The 19,191-nt window shown below is 40.6% G+C and overlaps 2 protein-coding genes across 2 annotated transcripts; both read left to right on the plus strand.

The window, feature by feature from the left end:
• The first annotated feature begins 14,406 nt into the window (after window positions 1-14,406).
• Window positions 14,407-16,744, plus strand: LOC132644100 (uncharacterized). The gene is made up of 3 exons (XM_060360658.1): window positions 14,407-14,716; window positions 15,588-15,907; window positions 16,394-16,744. The coding sequence occupies exons 1-3, from the start codon at window positions 14,407-14,409 to the stop codon at window positions 16,742-16,744; spliced, it is 981 nt and encodes a 326-aa protein (XP_060216641.1).
• A 567-nt stretch (window positions 16,745-17,311) lies between these two features.
• Window positions 17,312-17,683, plus strand: LOC132644101 (uncharacterized). The gene has a single exon (XM_060360659.1). It carries the CDS (start codon window positions 17,312-17,314, stop codon window positions 17,681-17,683), a length of 372 nt encoding a protein of 123 aa, XP_060216642.1.
• The last annotated feature ends 1,508 nt before the right edge of the window (window positions 17,684-19,191 follow it).

The following is a 19,191-nucleotide window of genomic DNA, read 5'->3' on the forward strand; positions in this document are numbered from 1 at the left end:
AAGGACAATGGCGCCAATATGAACAACCATTTGATGAAAGACATCAGTGAACAATTCAAAATCACTCACAGGAACTCTACCGCCTATCGGCAACAATTGAACCGAGTCGTAGGAGCTGCCAATTACAACATCAAAAGGATTTGAAGGATGATGGTCGACAACTACAAGAATTGGCACGAATAGCTACCTTATGCTCGGTTGGGATACAGAACGACAACCAGGACTTCCACCGAGGCAACTCCATACCTCCTCGTTCATGGTACAGAAGCAGTCATACCCGCAGAAGTAGAAATCCCTGCACTCAGGATTATCCAAGAGGCAGAACTGAAGGATGCAGAATCGATCAAGAACCATTATGAACAATTGTCCATGATAAAGGAAAAATGAATGGTGGCAGTATGCCACTAACAACTGTAGAGACAAAGAATGTCTAAGGACTTCAACAAACGGGTCAGGACTCAATTTTTCCAGATCGGACAACTTGTTCTCAAGCGAGTCTTCCCTCACCAAGAGGAATATAAAGGGAAATTCACGCCGAACTGGCAGGGACCATACATGGTCAGGAAAGTACTCTCAGGAGGAGTTGTGGTCTTAGCCGAGATAGACGGGCAAGAGTGGCCTAATGCCATCAATGCAGATGCATTCAAGAGATACTACGTCTAGGATCCTATTTGCTTGAACTCGCATTTCTAATTTCTTTGTAATTGTACGCTTTTCTTGTAATCGTACTAGAATAGGAGCAAAACAAACGATCTATGTAATAAATTATGCAATGACCTGAATTCCCCACGCTGGGATACGTAGGCAGTCCACACTAGAACCGATTGCTTTTTAGTAAATCCAAAACTCAATTACTTTATTCTGAACTATGTTTGACCTAAATTCCTGTTGCGACGGGATACGTAGGCGCTCTCGAGCTCGGTCGTCATAAAAGGAAAAACCAAGAAACCCCCTAGGAAACCTCAGAGGCAGTGAAATGAGAAAAGTTAACAAAATCAGGCTTGCTGTCACACCCTAATCCTTCTAGGGTGTGATGGGCACCCGACCCCATATTCGGAGCCGAGCGAACCCGCTGACTCTTATTACATACATAATCTCTTTGGACTTTTTAATCAAATAAGAATGAAATACATAGTAAAGCTTTCAGAAACTTTTCTTTCATCGTACTCAGATCAAGTATAATCTGTAATCATAATGGATCTGTAACATAATACAATAAGACACATCGGCTGATGGAGCCGCTTACAAAACTGACATCCTATACCCACGACTCTGTCTGCAAAGTCTCTAACTCCGAACAAGACATCATAGCATAATACTCTGACCCGACAACACTCCAGGGGCAAATGGAGATTGCCAACTTCGCTGGAACATCCTCTATAATGGCTTCTATTCATCTGGGTGTACCTGCGCGGCATGAAACGCAGCCCCCGAAGAAAAGGGTCAGTACGGAAATAATTTTGATCGACTTTTCTTTAACTATTTTAATAAAATAATTACGGCCTAATTTTTTATATAATGAATACTTTTTTCAGTTTTAATGTTTTCTCTAAATTACTTGTTTTATATATGCACGCATATACATATACATATACACAAGGTATATGCATATATACACTTGGTGTATACAAGAGGGCCATTTAAATTAAGACACGGATTTGGACCGAGTCCGGCCCAAACCAGGATGTGACCCGACCCAAAATCCTTTAATTCAAAAAAATATCAGGCTTGCACCCCCCCCCCCAAACCCTCATTTTTCTTTTCTTTCTACCCTGCCCCGCCGGCCTAAAATCCTCACCTCTCCCATGCCAAAAATGGCCCGTGCACAGATCTGGGCTGTCATGCGCAGTAAGTACATGCCTGTAATGGTTAAAGTTTGATGTTTACTCGATTTTCATACTCTACTCTACCCGAATATGGTAAAATCTTCCCATTACTATATTGTTTTCCAATTTTTTTTATCAAGATCGTCTTTATTTGTTGCTTTTACGATTATTTTTGTTGTTATTTTGCTATTGGTCTATTTTCATTAGTCTAGATCAACCCAAGAGGGCCAGATCTGGCCGTGTATTTACTTGTGTTGATCTAAACCGTTGGTTTGTTAGTTAATCTTTGTCCCACACCAGTGTTTGTTGGTTTCGTTCTAAACTTTAGGGTTCTATAAATAGAACCGCAGTATTTGCACAAAGAAGAAAAAAACAAGAGGTCTGGTTTTTGAGAAAAAAGGTCAAAAACGGAAGAAAAAGAAATATTAAGGAAAGAGATATAAAAAGAATTTTAGAAAAGGGAAGTGAAAAACTTAGATTTTTTCAAAAGACTTCTAAGTAAAAAGAATTTTAGAAAACCTAAACCAAAGAGTTGGGTTTTAGTTTAAATATTTGGTCCTCATTTTGCTTTATTTTCTTCGTGTGTGGCTGGGTCTGTTGATTTGGAAGCACGGAGGATCTCAAATCCTTTCTTCCCTTGGCTGCACGTGTAAAAGGTAAATCTTAATTTAGTTTGTTGCATTTTATTTAGCATTTAATATTCTGCTTAGTTTCGATATGTTTGTAGATTGATTTTGAATACATGTCTATGTCTTGTTAGGTTCTGTACTTAGGGCATGATTCTCTAGGTAAAAACATAATAAGGATTAATGGAAACGTCATGTTATAGTTCTTTAAAAAGGGAAGGATGGCTGTTGAACTGTTTATAAATCCTAAGACTTTGTGAAGTTGTAAATGGGGTGCTGGGCAGGTCCCTTTCCCTTTCTCTCTGCGTATCTTCTTGAATTATATTTAGCTTATTGAGCATGATCTTTAATAGAAAAAAGGTGACTAGCCCAGCTTAACTTTAAAAAGGGGATAGGGGAGGTGAGACAGCCTATGTGTGTCGCAGTTAGAGATGGTTTAATTGATAACAGTGTGTGTTTGTGATTACAATTACACATGATAATTTTCTAGTCAATCGTGAATTACTCTATTTCTGAAGTGAAAGTTGTTGGAAAAAACTCTTAATTAGACCGTTGGAATTCGACCAGCGCTTCTCGATATAGCCTCTGATGTTTCTTTTCTCTTTTTTTTGGGATTAAATGGATGGAGGAAGGTTCAGATAAGTATATGCACCTTTTCGGTTAAATCTTCAAGTGTGATAGTGGGGTGACCCATTTCGCATTTCCTCTTAAATAGTGTTACACTTGAAATATAATAGAACAAGGCAGGCTGATTGTTGTTTGTTGTCTAATAATGGAGCAAAAGTGAAGTAGGATCATGCCCCAAGTTTATGGTTTGCTTGGTTGTTCATGGCTGTGACTGTGCTTGTATCATCACCTAAGATAGACTATATGTGATCACCTGTGACTTATGACAAGTGTGTGCTAAGTGTCCATGATTCACGACAGAGATCCTAGGAGCTATTGTAAACATGATATCTAAAATGTCAATCCTGTGTTTCCTTGATTTGCTTAAAGCTGTTTTATCTTGTATGAATTTTTCTGTTCATGCACGTGTATTCATAACTTGACTTAATAGTCTACATAATAGGCTCCACATCTAGTAATAACTTATCTCCTTAAATGTGTAGAATCTAATGAGAAGGTAAAGGAAATAGGGGAAGTAATAGAGACTACAGGGTCAGGTCTTCATCTGAAGCCAACTAGAATTGATATAGTTACTAAATAATTAGTAGAACAACTGCAAATTTACCATCTAGTCATGTTGAAGCTAAAAAAGGTATGGCACAAAGATTGAAATGAAGGTAATCTTAAAGGGGAGGTCTGTTTCTTTTGTTTGTGACTCTTGGCTGACACTGCTTTGTTAATTAGTTTTACATGAAGGATGAAGTTGTCCGTCATGAAAAGTAAAAGACTGATACATCTTGCTCTTGAATCTATGATTGTCTTCACCCATATGTGAGTCTAAATTTGGTAAAGGACATGAATGTCAAATTTGTGAGTCTGAGTATTGAAAGAAAAAATGAAAAGAGGAAATTTGATTTTGATTTTCTCAAGTTCTAAACAACTTAGATTAAGGTTTTACTCTGGAATGTGACTGACCTCTTTGTTCTCTTATGTGTGTAAAGCAATTGGTATAGTAAGTGATAATCCATTGTTTGTAACTGTCTAGACTTAAAAGGGTAGGTACAGATAGAAAGAAGACCTCATGATAATAATTTAAGTTAAGAGGAATGTGAAGAAATGGAATAGAGGAAAGTAGTATTTAAGAATAAAAAGGGGAAATAATTCGATTGCTGATTTGTAAACTGGCTAATGTCATTTAGAGTGTGACTGAAAAGAGGGATGATAAAGAGTCATGGTTGCATGGTTTGAGGTTGAAGATCACTTGACTCGATAGGGAAGGTCTTTTAAAGATAACTTAGGAGATAATTGAGAAAGGGTCAAGCATTGCTTGGTCCATAGTATGCTTTTTCCCAAATAAGAGGTTTTCATGGCCTCCCTCTTAAGTTATGGGGTATAGCCTCACTCCTCTACACTCTGGTGTCATCTTGTCACATTGTTGAAATTGTTTAGTCTTAAAGAAAATGGATTGCTTATGCATTTATAATGACCTTGTCACGACCCAACCCCGTGGGCCGCGACTGGTACCCTAACTGGGTACCCGTACATACCTACCTGACCGAATTTCGTATCATACATATTTCTTTTTTTAAAACAGATGTTACAGAAGTAAGCCGATACAGATACGACACGCGCGCAAACATATATATGTATATACCTGAACATGCAGACATTTACAGATAAGCCGATAAGGCTAACATACAGACGAAACCCGTAACCCACACATCTATCTACAGGCCTCTACAGACATACAGAATCAGATGACGGGACAGGGCCCCGCCGTACCCAGAATTTCCACACATACAGAACATACGGAAAACAAAAGATATATACCAAAAGTGTACGCTCCGGATCAAAGGAGCTCTTCGAACAGCAGAGTCAGAAACCTACGCTGGCGGCGTATCCCCTGGTGCGTCTGTACCTGCTGGCATGTAGCGCAGCCCCCGAAGAACGGGGGTCAGTACGAAAAATGTACCGAGTATGTAAAGCAGAAACATAACAGATACAATCATAGTCCAAACCGGAGTCACAGAAATATAACGGACAGAACCATACATCAGACAGACGGGCAGAGTCATGATCCAGACAGACATACAGAATCGTTGTCCATACAGATAAACAGAATCATGGTTCGGACAGACCGACGAAATCATAATCCGGACAGACGAGCAGAATCATAATCCATACGGACATACAGAATCAGAATCCATACGGACATATAGAATCAGAAGCCATACAGACATACAGACATAGTCGTAATTCAGACGGACAGACAAAATTATGCATGCAGAGTAGTGCAGAGTCATACTGAACCATACAGAATCATACAGAATCATACAGAGGCATGTGCTTATATAAATACTGATGGCACATGCATACAGACATAAAGATTCCGGCCCTGGTTGGGGGCGCGGTAACAGAACCCGACCCTCTTAGTACGGGACGCGGTGGACAGACAGAATTAGATCAGATCAGATCATATCATATGCCATCCTGGCCGCCATCCCCATACACAGATCAATGTATCATAATCATACAGATATAACAGATCCCGGCCCGCACACCGAGGGACGCGGTGAACAATGCAGAGGAATATGCACGATAACAGAACCTGGCCCGGGACGCAGTGAAGGAATGCATTGAGACAGCCACGAACAGATCCATGAGAAACCACATACATACAGACTCACATACCGACTCAATCAGACTGAAGGGTGCCAAATGGCGAGCCAAAATCAGAGTATCCAGATAGTATGCATAGTACGCGCCTACATCCTACTTGGGAAGGCACGACAGATCATTATCAGAATCGAATTCTCAGATGTTCAGAAGTCATTTTGTAAGAATTTCATAAAAATAGTTGTATCATAATCAAAATAATAGTTCAATTGTTTTCTGAGAAAATCGGACAAAATGGAAGTATTTAAAGTATTACAGAAGATATCGGGCCTTGTGGGCCTGCCTCGGACCAACTCGAGGCAACATATGTAATTTACCGACAATAGACCTTATGAGGTCATCCGTAATCGTTTGGAAGTGTTCCGACTCCGTTTAGGGAAGTTTCATACAAAAATTCATTTTAAAGGCAATTGTAAGAAAATAGCTTCAATTGGATTGAAGGAATTGGAGCGGTTTTCCGTCTCGAATTCCGGGGAACGGAGTCGTACTTAAGGCTCGCGGCCGAGCCTATCACATCCAGAACATGCCTAGGAACAAAGGGAAATGCTTCACATACCTCGATAGCGCCTTACGCTCGCTTGGCGTCGACTTCAATTTCGTCCAAAATCTAGAAATGGTCAAGTTTACCATTTGTTAGTTTCAAACTTTTCAATAATTCAACTTAACACATACTTGCCTACCGAAATTTCGGTAGCATTTCCTCTGTATATAAGACATCCCCGAGACTTAGATCGGCTCAATTCATCAACACAACAACCCAGAGACAACATCAAAACAATAACAGACATTAAAACATACACTATGGCATCACTAGCCATCTTTCGACATAACGAAACATCTTTCGTTTCCAACTTACATTTCCAAACCAAACTTGTTATTTTCATATTCATCATCCATCAAAATCATTACAACATACATCGGAGGCATCCATACCATTTTCACACAATATTCATAAGATATGCAAACATTCAAACTTTCCATTAAGCCACTACTTTTCCAATTTTTCCTAACCTTCAACCTACAAGTTCATTATATATTTCCATCTTCCAAATTCATCAACAATAATCATGATTTGCCTCTTGATACTTGCATTTCCATTTTTACATAAATCATAACAAAGTTGCATGTTTTCCTACAACAACTTGATAACCATTTTTCCATGACAATAAAGATTGTTGTTTTTCCATTCACTTCACCATAACACACTTAGCATACAAACAAGATCAAATTCATACTCCATCACCATATAACAATACCACACGGCCACCTCCTATATTTTCCAATTTTCACTAATTCATTCCACTTTCATTTCTAATACAATTTCCACCATACTACAACTAAATTACAACATGAATTCAAGCCATACTTGAACCTACAATTCATGCACACATTCGGCCAACCCACTCTCATTCCAACACACAAAGTTTCCATGCTTTTCATTCATTCACACATACTACAACATACATACATATATTTCATGGCATAGGAATGGTAAAATTCTTACCTTTTCTTGAAGTTTTTTCACTTGTCACCAAGGTCACCTTTGGCCTCAATATTTATACCACTTTGTAGAGGGCTTTGTGCTTAGTAAGAATTCAAAAACATTATAGATTTTTGCATCAAGATTTGAAGCTTGGGATTTTTTTCTTTCCCTTTCTTTTCTCTTCTCTTAAACCCGAAATGCCCTCTCTCTCTCTCTTTGGTTTTTTTTGTTTGTTCTTGATTCCTTTTTCTTGAAGCTTCTTGACACTTATCCATGTATAAATAATTAACCTCTTAATTAATTTATGATGGGCTTGGCACTTACTTATGGCCGGTTGGGCCTCTCCCCAAATGGGCCTCATTTTCTCTTATTTTCTTTTGAGCCCACTTGGCTAATTTTGTAATTTATGGAGCAAGTTTCCAAAATTCCGATTTTTGCTCTTGGCCACCTTTCGAAATTCCACACCATCGTATTCATAACCTATATATCCACACCAAGTAAGGTCCAATTGTGGCCTTATTTATTACAAGTCAAATTATCTCGAATTTTTGAATAAGCAAAAATGTCGGATGTAACAGACCTGATTGAACTGATTTGACTTTGTTTGTTGTGTCTGCTTCATTATGCCTTAGAGAGATGTTTAGACTAGTTGGAAAATGCAAGTAAAACTGGAAAATAATTTTTTTTTTTTGGATACTGCCCGTCTTGATAAATAAAAATGGAGGAACCTTTCCCCTTTTTGAAAAGAATTTTGTGACACATAACAGGTTCCAGTAAATCAGGTTTATAATTTAGGCACGATGTATATCCTGTGTATATTTGTGATTGTAACCTGTGTTTTGAAAAATGGTCTGCTACTTCTCTTTCACCTAAAGCCTTAGTAGGTGATTCTTTGAAGGGTAAGAGGACCTATAGTGCTATTGTAATCAGGGCAGCAGGGTAGATTAATGGGAAGGGGTATATTTGGCCTCTTTTTTCTATATGACTCTTTGAACACTAAAACCATGCTTTCTTTCTATTTTTTTTTTTTGAATCAAGTCATACGGACCATGATACATAGAACCATGTAATAGATGAAGTTGGTCTTATTCTAGACATGTTAAAATGAAGTTATTTTCCTCCTGTACGTATAAAGTTTCAAATCTGTGACACTCAGACTTTTTAAAAAGAAGGTAAAAGTTTAAGAATCCTGTCACAGCTAAGATTGAGTATATCCTTTAAGTCAACTTAAATTTCCCTGCCAATAAGATAATATCAAGAGAAGTGTCAGGACATTTAGAATGAAGAACATGAGATCCTTATGCATTTTGGGACTGCCACCTGCCTACTTTCTTATGCCTTTTAAAAGGGTGTCACTGATTAGACGTAGGATTCATGTACCCTATATGAAAACTTAGTGGGTTAAAGGGCTTAGACAGTTGGTTCTACAGATGTTTCTAACTTGGCCTCCAGTGTTGCATTTGACTTGAGTTATATTCTATGAGAAAATATACACTAATGGGAGACTCTAGTCTGTGCTTGTCTAGTTTTGATTGTGCCATGGCTGTTAAGACTATAATGTACACCTACCTACTCATCTTGCTTTCATAAGAAAGATCATCTAGATTTGGAATACAGTGTCTTAAAGATAACCAAGTATTTACTTTAAGTGTCCATAAACTATTAGAAGTCATTTGGGAGTTAGGTTCATGCAGTTGTAGATACACCTTTTGAATGTGGAATTTGTTATGATGACACTGTTACACCCCGAAAATTTCCTGTTAACGTACAGTGAATAGACTAATGAAGGGCACGACGTATACGATGTTTTGATAAGTAAGAAATAACATTTGATGATTCTAAATGTGATTTCAAAGACATGTGAGGTAGGAGACGGAAGTTGTTAAGGAAAGCCAGGTATAGGTTGTGTACCGGGCAAGATTTATGAGTATTGAATTAATGATGGCTTAATGATGTTTTGGAAAAGAGTTATAATGTCCCTTAGATTGTTAACGAGGTATTAAACAAGTGTCAAGAAGGTTCCATAAGGATTGGAGATCAAACAAACGACGGAGATCATTTCAGGGAAATGGGGTTATACGACTGACTTATACGGTCCGTATAATATTATACGGTCCGTATAAGGGTCCGTATAACACCCAGCAGAGATGATGTTTTCCAGGTGGTGAACCACGACCACTTATACGGGCCGTGCAATGTTATACAGACCGTATAAGTGTCCGTGGAAGTCCCGATGGGCTGAGTTAAGTTAAATTATATAAATGTGATCCCACTTCACTAATTTCATTTCCCACACTTCTTCATCTCTCTCAAGGCTTCTAGAGGGTTCCACACACTTCTTCCATAAGAACTCAAGAGAGATTCAAGATCAACTTCATCAAACTAAGAGAGTTAAGTGTAAGAAGCTCACTAGAGTTCATCTAAGACAAGGAATCTAAGTAGAAGTGATGCGAGGGTTTTGGTGCAAGAGGAGTATCTCCGCTCAAGGATTATTCTTGAACTATCTAAGGTTTGTTTTATGATCATTCCATATTGTTTAAAGTGATGAGAGGTTGAAAGACTTGGATTGTAGAAGGATATAGAAAATGGGTCATCAATTTGAGGATAGTGACATTTTGAGTGGTAGTTTGGAATAACTCATGAATATTGATATGTTGTGATTATAATTATGTTATAAATGACATTTAGGACATGGGATAAGAATTATATGTGAGAAAACGTAATAGTGTATTATGACCATGATTATGGAGGAATTGAAGTGAAATTGCGAAATGAGGATAACGTAGATGAATGATGATTGTTGCTTATGATATTGTGAATGTTGTTATGGATGTTCGGGAGTTGATATGTAATATGAGGAAAGTTGTATAAACAAAGGAAATGCTGCCCAATTTTCTCTAGCCTTAGTAAGCATGTCCTTATAATCGATTTGCTAATGTTAATACGAACTTTCTTGAAGGTAGAAACGCGAGCATCGAAGGAGAACGATCAAACGATAGAATCGCAAAACGAAAGAGGTATGTAAGGGTAATCCTCTCCTCCTAAGGCATGACTCCTATGACATGAATCTTCCTATTTTTTCGTGATCTTCCTGAATAACGAAAATTATGAGTCCATGACTATAAAGAGCTACATATGCATATGATAAAGAAAAGAGATACTATACGAGCATGATAATGATGATGATGAATTTAAGTATAAAGAATCCTAGAGTAACATACGATGTCCATGAGTTTAATAATCCTAAATATGGTTCCATTGATGCTTTTCTTGTGTACACTCACCTTAAAATGTTAGTCCCTTCAAGGTGAGCCATAATGATTATGATCACTCCATAATGCAATTGGGGGTTCACAACCTTATGTCACCCCGACATAGCCATAGTTGCCTTCAAGTTCTAATGTATGTTTGATGATAAATGTATAATGACGTTAAGCTTATGATATGCCTATGCAATGTATGAAAATGTTAAGTTTACGACGGGTATATGACGATACGATTCCACCGTGCCTAAATGGCCAGGCATGTCACCGCGAAGGCGTGCTGAATACGATTCCACCGTGCCTAAATGGCCGGGCATGTCACCGCTAAGGTGGGTGGCTATGTTTACACCGAGCCTAGAGGGCCGGGTGATATTTGGCACAAATATCATGTTTTGTGTCGTATTACAGCTTCTCCTGATGACTTTTATCGCTTAATTCATGACGTAACCGTCATATTTGAACTTATGTCGTTATATTTCATGTGTATAGGTACGATGATGACAAACGATGTAAACTCTGCATGAAATGATTGGAATTCGTAGCATATGTCGATTGGTTGAGGTGATGAGTCGAAGACCGCAAAGGACGAACTAAATGGAGAGTTAGTCGACTGAAGAGACCTCGCTTTCCTTCCGCATCGCGGAAGCATCGCGAGAACCCTCAGAACTTCAGGCCATCGAGGCGCATCGCGTGAAGAAAGTAGAATAACCAAACTCAGTCATCAGTGTTGCGCGATCCTTCCGCGATGTGGAAGGAAAGCGAAGAACCTGCAGAACATTGCGCGATCCTTCCGCGATGCGGAAGGAAAGCGAGGATCTGCGGATGTTGTCCCGATTAGACTAGGATTTGGATTCCTTATTTATCATTTTTACCCTAGCCTATATATAGACATTTTTTTAGCTGAGAACGGGGTGCTGAGATTATTCAAGGATTTGTAAGCCACCGTTCTCCTTTCTCTCTCTTTAGGTTATTTTATTTTTCATCTTTTTCAACCCTAGTTTATTCATGGCTTCTTTTGTCTATGATCGAATCATGAGTAGCTAATCTCCTAATTCTAGGGTTGTGGCGAAATACTTGAAAGTTGATTTGATGACAATTATTGTCTATTGATTTTCCATATTGTGGGTTGCTTATTTATTCTTGATTTTAATTGTTTGATTATCTGGCCAATAGTTAAACACTATCTGTGGTACGTGAATTGAACTTGAGAAAGGGAATTCACGTACGTAATAAGAATAAATAGAGTTTGTTCGATTTAATCGTTTCGCTAATGAGGATAGAGATATACCCTTTATCCCTACTTAGTTGAATACGGAGAAATAAACGTGTTCTTGTTTCCTTTGATGACCATAGAGATATAGGCGTTATAGTAACATCTACAAGCTTGTGAGTAGTTCGAGAGAATATCATAAAGCATAATTATCCCGTTAACTAGTAATCCAGGGAATAAAATAGGTGGAAATGTTTGAAGATCAACTGGATTGTCGGAAGCCATAACCCTAGATCTTTCTCTCATCTGATAATTCTTACAGTCCTTGTCAACATAGTCCCAGTCATAAAAACACCCATCACAAATTGTTTACTTTTCAGTTTTAGTTTAGTACAATAAACAATCTTGATTTTCACTTTCTTGAATAGTTTCATTCGAATTTGAAGTAGCTTAACAGTAGAATATAAGTCCCTGTGGGATCGATATCTGTACTTAAAAGTCTATATTACTTGTACGACCACGTATACTTGCGTGTGCATTTGGGAGCAACAAGTTTTTGGCGCCGTTGCCAGGGATTTAGAAAAATTTACTGTTTTTCTAATTTGAGTTTGTTTTTTTCTATTCAAGTCTTTACTTTTCTTCGTTGTTCTACTTGTGATTCTTCAGGCTTCTCTGGTTTATGCCAAGCACTAGAAGTTCAGGACAACCGTTAGTTGATCTTGATCAAGAAATCGAAAGAACCTTCCAATGACAGAGACAAATGGCTAACGAAGCAGCAAGACTTGCTCTTGAACAGGCAGAAAGGGATAGAGCAAGAAATGCAGATGAACAGGGAGAGAGAGCAGCTGCGAGGGCACAAGAACAACGAATTATGTTATCCAGTTATGCTAGGCCAAGTCTGGCAAGTATTGCTAAGGCTATTGTTAGGCCTGCCATTACTGGAAATTTCGAGCTAAAAGAAGGAACAGTGCAGCTGGTGCAACATATATGCCAGTATATGGGTAAATCTAGTGAAGACCCGCATAAGCACTTGATGCAGTTCATGGAGTTGAGCGCGAATTTCTAATATGGAGATGTCCCCGATGATTATGTGAAGCTGTCCTTTTTTCCGTTCTCACTTATTGGCGAAGCGAGGGAATGGTTGACGAATCTACCTGCAGGTTCTATCACTTCTTGGGAGATATTATCAAATAAGTTTATCGACAGGTTCTTTTCACCCAAGAAGACAAAGGAGCTGCGAGGAAGAATTGCTAACTTCACTCAGCGAGATTCCGAATCTCTACCACATGCTTGGGAAAGGTATAAGGGCTATCTGCGAGATTGCCCCCATCACATGCATCCAAAGGAGATCATTGGCAACTATTTCGTAGAGGGTCTTAACCATGAATCAAGGGCCCTGCTGAATGCTTTAGCTCAAGGTCAGATATTAAACAAAACATATGGAGAGATGGAAGATCTCCTTGAGATGATGTCTGAGGTTCATCATGAGTATAACGAGACTAGTCCGGCGTTACCACAAAAAGCTGCTGGGGTTCTTAAAGTTGATGATGTTGTAGCTATTCGGGCTGATATAGGTACTCTTACTAATGTTATGTTGAGGGTGTTTACTCAAGCTCAGTAGATTCAACCAGTTCAACACATTCAGCAAGCAGCATGTGTAGGTTACGATGAACCTCATGATTATAACCATTGTCCATTGAATCTAGAGTCCATCTACTTTGTAGTACAGCAGAATCGTGGTACTGGAAATCGGGGGAACTATTACGAAAATAATTATGACACTCAATTTGGAAAGCAGGATTTCCACAAGCCGAACAACTATCAGCAACCTCAAGCTTAGCCAACTAGCAATTTAGAGGAGATGATGAAGCAGCTCATAGCGCAAAATCAGGTGATGCAGCAGCAAAATCAGAAAATTCAGAGTGAGATGCAGAAATCGATTCACGAGCTTGAGCGTCAGATAGGGCAGATGGCTCTTATGCAGAATGTCAAACTTCCGGGTGCTCTTCCGAGTGATACTGAAAAGAATCCAAAAGAATGCAAAGCAGTCACCTTGAGGAATGGTAGAGAGCTAGAAGAAGTGCCGCCGAAAAAGAAAAACATAGCAGAGGCTGAAATTGTCCCTACTAAGTGAGCTGAACCAAAGCAAACAGTCGCAGAGAAGCATGTAGAGGAAGTGGTGCGACCAACCCCTCCCTTTCCACAGCGACTTCAGAAACAGAAAGCAGATTCGGCTTGCAGGAAATTTCTTGAACTCTTAAAACAGGTACACATCAACATACCTTTGGTGGAGCTTCTGCAAGAAGTCCCAAAATATATGAAATATATTAAAGATGTGGTCACGAACAAACGGCGTTGGACAGAGTTTGAAACAGTTGCACTTACTGAGGAGTGCAGTTCTAGAGTGAGGAGTAAGATCCCTCTAAAGTTGAAAGATCCGGGCAGCTTCACAATTTCGATTACGATTGGAAACATTGAAGTTGGGATAGCATTGTGTGATTTGGGTGCTAGTATTAATCTTATTCCCACCTATGTGTTCCGAACGTTGGGTTTGGGAGAGCCTAGGCCAACCACTATTACATTGCAGTTGGCTGATCGATCTCTTGCTTATCCTGATGGTATTATTGAGGACGTTCTTGTGAAGGTAGGCCCATTTATTCTGCCGGTTGATTTTGCGATACTTGATTATGAGGCAGATAAGAGTGTTCCTCTCATCATGGGGAGAGGATTTTTGGCTACTGTTGATGCTGTAATCCGAGTGAAATATGGGAAGATGTCCATGACAGTTAATGGGCAAGAGGCGACCTTTGATGTGTTTAAAGCTACCAGACTTCCAGCCCATTATGAGGAATTGAAGATGATTTCTGTGGTGGAACCCGAGCTCACAAATGCCGAGTTAGATCACTTTCTAGCCTCGCGAGATCCGTTGGAGACAGCTTTCGTGTATGGGGAAGATCTGAAGATTGATGCAGAAGTGGAGGAGTGTCTTAGAATTCATGACACTTCATGTGCTTATCTACGAGCAAGTACACCGTTTGAGGAGCTAGACAGATCAGAGTCATAGAAGAAGCCGAAACCGTCTATTGAAGAGGCTCCCGTTCTTGAGTTGAAACCATTTCCTCCTCACTTTCGCTATCCTTTCTTGGGTAGTGGAGACACATTTCCCGTAATCCTCTCTGCTTATTTTACTGATGTGCAGGTTGAACGTGTATTACAAGTGCTAAGAGATCGAATCCGAGCCCTCGATAGCTGATATTCGGGGTATTAGTAGCTCGTTTTGCATGCACAAAATTTTATTGGAGAAAGGCAGCAAACCCAGTATTGAGTGTCAGAGGCGACTGAACCCGATCATGAAGGAGGTGGTGAAGAAAGAGGTAATCAAGTGGCTTGACAGCTGCATCATTTATCCCATCTCAGACAGCAATTGGGTGAGTCCTGTACAATGTGTCCCGAAGAAAGGGGGCATAACTGTGGTAGAATACGAGAAGAATGAATTGGTGCCTCAACGAACTGTTACATGATGGAGTATATGTATCGACTATCGCAAGTTGAACAACGCCACCAGAAAAGATCATTTTCCTTTACCCTTCATGGATCAGATGCTCGACAGATTGGCTGGGCACGATTATTATTGCTTTTAGGATGGTTATTCGGGTTACCACCAGATCATGATTGTGCCTGAGGATCAAGATAAGACTACATTCACATGTCCATATGGCACATTTGCATTCCGGAGGATGCCTTTCGGTTTGTACAATGCTCCAGGTACCTTCCAGCGATGCATGATGGCTATCTTCACCGATATGGTGGAAAATTATGTGGAGGTATTTATGGATGATTTCTCTGTTTTTGGAGATTCTTTTGATGACTGTTTAAATCATCTTGATGTCGTGCTAGCTCGTTGTGAAGAAACAAACTTGGTACTTAACTGGGAAAAATGCCATTTCATGGTTCGAGAGGGAATTGTTCTTAGGCACAAGATATCGAGCAAAGGAATAGAGGTTGACAAGGCGAAGATTGAAGCAATTGAAAGATTACCACCACCTGTTTCAGTTCGGGGAGTGCGCAGTTTTCTTGGGTATGCTGGCTTTCACCGACGGTTCATCAAAGACTTCTCTAAAGTTGCTAATCCACTGTGCAACCTTTTAGAGAAAGATGTGAAGTTTGTGTTCAATGAAGCCTGTCTGACGGCTTTTGAGCAGCTGAAACGAAGGTTGGTGTCTGCTCCTATTATCATCGCACCCGATTGGTCTCTACCATTTATCTTAATGTGTGATGCAAGTGATTTTGCTGTGGGTGCTGTCCTTGGTTAGAAAAGGGACAAGACTTTTCATTCTATTTATTATTTTAGCAAGACACTTGATGCAGCCCAGATGAACTATACTGTCACAGAGAAGGAGTTATTGGCAGTTGTCTACGCCTTTGACAAATTTCGACCATATCTGGTGGGCACGAAGGCGATTGTCTACACTGATCACACGTCAGTTCGTTATTTTTTTGCAAAGAAAGATGCAAAGCCGAGGCTTATTCGTTGGGTGTTGCTGCTGCAAGAGTTTGACATCGAGATTCTTGATCGAAAGGGCACAGAAAATCAAGTAGCAGATCACCTATCGCGATTAGAAGATCGGGAACATGTGGATGAAGCAGTGGCAATTAAGGGGACTTTTCCCAACGAACAACTCTTTGCTCTTAAATCATCTTAGGTGCCATGGTATGAAAACATGGTGAACTTTATAGTAAGTGAGGTTTACCCCCCGGGTGCTAATCACGAGAAGAAGAAGTGGATCTTGCATGACAGTCGTTTCTATGTGTGGGATGAGCCTTATCTCTACCGGGTTGGCACAGATCAGCTGATTAGAAGGTGTGTTCCAGAGGAAGAGGTCTCAGCGATTCTAGAGAAGTGTCACTCATCACCCTATGGGGGACATCACGCGGGTGACAGAACGGCTGCAAAGGTACTTCAGTCCGGGTTCTACTGGCCCACTTTGTTCAACGATGCTCATGAATTTGTGCGAGCATGTGATAACTGCCAAAGGACCGGAAATATCTCCTAGCGTCATGAAATGCCTTTGAAGGGTATCTTAGAAATTGAGTTGTTCGATGTGTGGGGTATCGACTTCATGGGTCCCTTCATACCATCCAAGGGGAATAAGTACATATTGGTGGCAGTAGACTATGTCTCGAAGTGGGTGGAAGCTAGTGCACTTCCCACCAATGATGCTAGTGTGGTGGCGCGATTTCTGAAAAAGAACATTTTTACAAGGTTTGGGACCCTTCGGGCCATCATCAGTGATCAAGGTACGCACTTCTGCAATCGGCTCTTTGATAAATTGCTGCTCAAGTATGGGGTGAAACACAAGATAGCGACTGCTTATCACCCTCAGATGAGTGGTCAAGTGGAGGTATCGAACAGAGAAATCAAGAGGATTTTGGAGAAGACTGTGAGCGTATGTAGAAAAGATTGGTCATTAAATCTTGATGACGCTCTGTGGGCATACAGAACAGCTTACAAAATTCCGATTAGCACATCTCCCTATAAGCTCGTTTTTGGTAAGGCATGTCATCTACCAGTCGAGCTTGAGCATAGAGCATATTGGGCGATCAAGAAGCTGAATCTAGACATGGTTCAAGATGGAGAGAAGAGACTGTTGCAGCTGCATGAGTTGGAGGAATTTCGCTATCATGCTTATGAAAACGCGAAAATGTATAAGGAGCACACCAAGAGAATTCATGACAGGCTCATCCAATCTCGTGACTTTGAGCCTAGGCAGTTAGTATTGCTGTATAACTCAAGGCTGAAGATTTTCGGTGGAAAGCTGAAGAGTAAATGGTCCGGACCATTCGAGGTAGTTCGCGTGACTGCACACGGTGCAATCGTGCTCAAAAGACCCAACTCGGATGAGACATTCTTGGTGAACGGGCAGAGAGTGAAGCATTACTACGGGGAGGCCACTGACCGCGCCAGGACCACCATCGATCTTGAAGAGGCTTGAGGAAAGCCAGCGTCGTGCCGCGACATTAAATCAGGCGCTTCTCAGGAGGCAACCCGTGTTTTAAAAAAAAAAAAGTGTCGTGCCACGACCTTAACTAAGGCGCTTGTTGGGAGGCAACACAACAATTGTATTAGGATATAAGTCACGTTTGTTCATGTTGCAAGAATTGGGCGGAAAAAAAAGAAGACAAAGTGCCCAGTGATTTGAGCTTTTTGCCCGCGATGCGGGCAGATCGCGCATTAAAAATAAGAAGCGCCCAGTGGTTTGCGCGATCCACCCGCGATGTGGACAGATTGCGTGGAGATCTGCAGCTTCGCGCGATCGATCCGCGATGAGGACTGATCGCGCGGGTCGACCCGGTTTGTGTTCTCTTTTTCGCATATACGTATAGGCCGCGCCCCCTCTTCTTATTTTCATCCGAAAACAATTCCCCAACTCCCCCCATTCCCTTTTAATACGAAAAACACCCATCCCCATTCCCTCTCTCACACAAACAACTTCAAGTTGCTCTAATCCATCCCACATTAACATCACAAGGTAAGTGTTCATCTTCCCTGTCACACCCCAACCTCGCTAGGGTGTGATGGGCACCCGACCCTTACTTAGGGCCGAGCGAACCCTCAGACTCTTACTGCACATAGCGTCACGTCAAACTCCTTTTTTTTCTCAACGATGATAAAGTACATAGCAAAAATTTTCTTTCAGAAATATTCTTTCTCGTGGCTTTCAAGCCGAACAAATCTGTGACCATACAAATTCGGTGCATAACATAAACAGACATATCGGCTGACGGAGCCACTTACAGACTGACAACCAATACCCACGACACTGTCTGCAAAGCCTCTAACAAGATCCCAAAAGCACAACATACAGACTCTGACTCAGCAGCACTCCGGGAACAAATGGAGCTTGCCATCTGCACTGGATCATCTTCTATCTGTCCTCAACTCAACTGGGAGTACCTGCGTGGCATGAAACGCAGCCCCCGAAGAACAGGGGGTCAGTACGGAAATGTACCGAGTGTGTAAAGCAAAAATATAACAATAGTAATCCAAGATCCGAACCAGAAGTACGGAAATACAGCAGACAGGATCGAACCCGAGTCCGAACAGAAATACAGAGTGTATGGGCAGAACCACAACATACACCATAAGCACAGGGTATAGCCGACAGAGACGTAGTATGAACTGGAGGCGAAGTCTAACTGGCAGAATCATCGTGCGGGTCAGGGGCACCAAGTGTGACTGACATAATCCCAATCGAAGCCAGAGGTGCAGAAATATAACCGACGGAATCATAGTCCGGCTCAGTCATACAGAAGCAACACAGACCGAATCATGCATGCAGAATCATAAACTTAGTGAGGGGCGTGGTAGTTAGTGCAATGGAATGTGCACGACTAACCAGAATGCCACAGGGTCACCTCTGACGTACAAGTCATACACAAGAGGTTCCGGAAGGCAAATACGGCAATTAAAATGCCAAAATGCTTTGCTTTCTTTTGAAAA

This window comes from Lycium barbarum, chromosome 6, assembly GCF_019175385.1.
Source record: "Lycium barbarum isolate Lr01 chromosome 6, ASM1917538v2, whole genome shotgun sequence".
Classification (NCBI taxonomy): Eukaryota; Viridiplantae; Streptophyta; class Magnoliopsida; order Solanales; family Solanaceae; genus Lycium; species Lycium barbarum.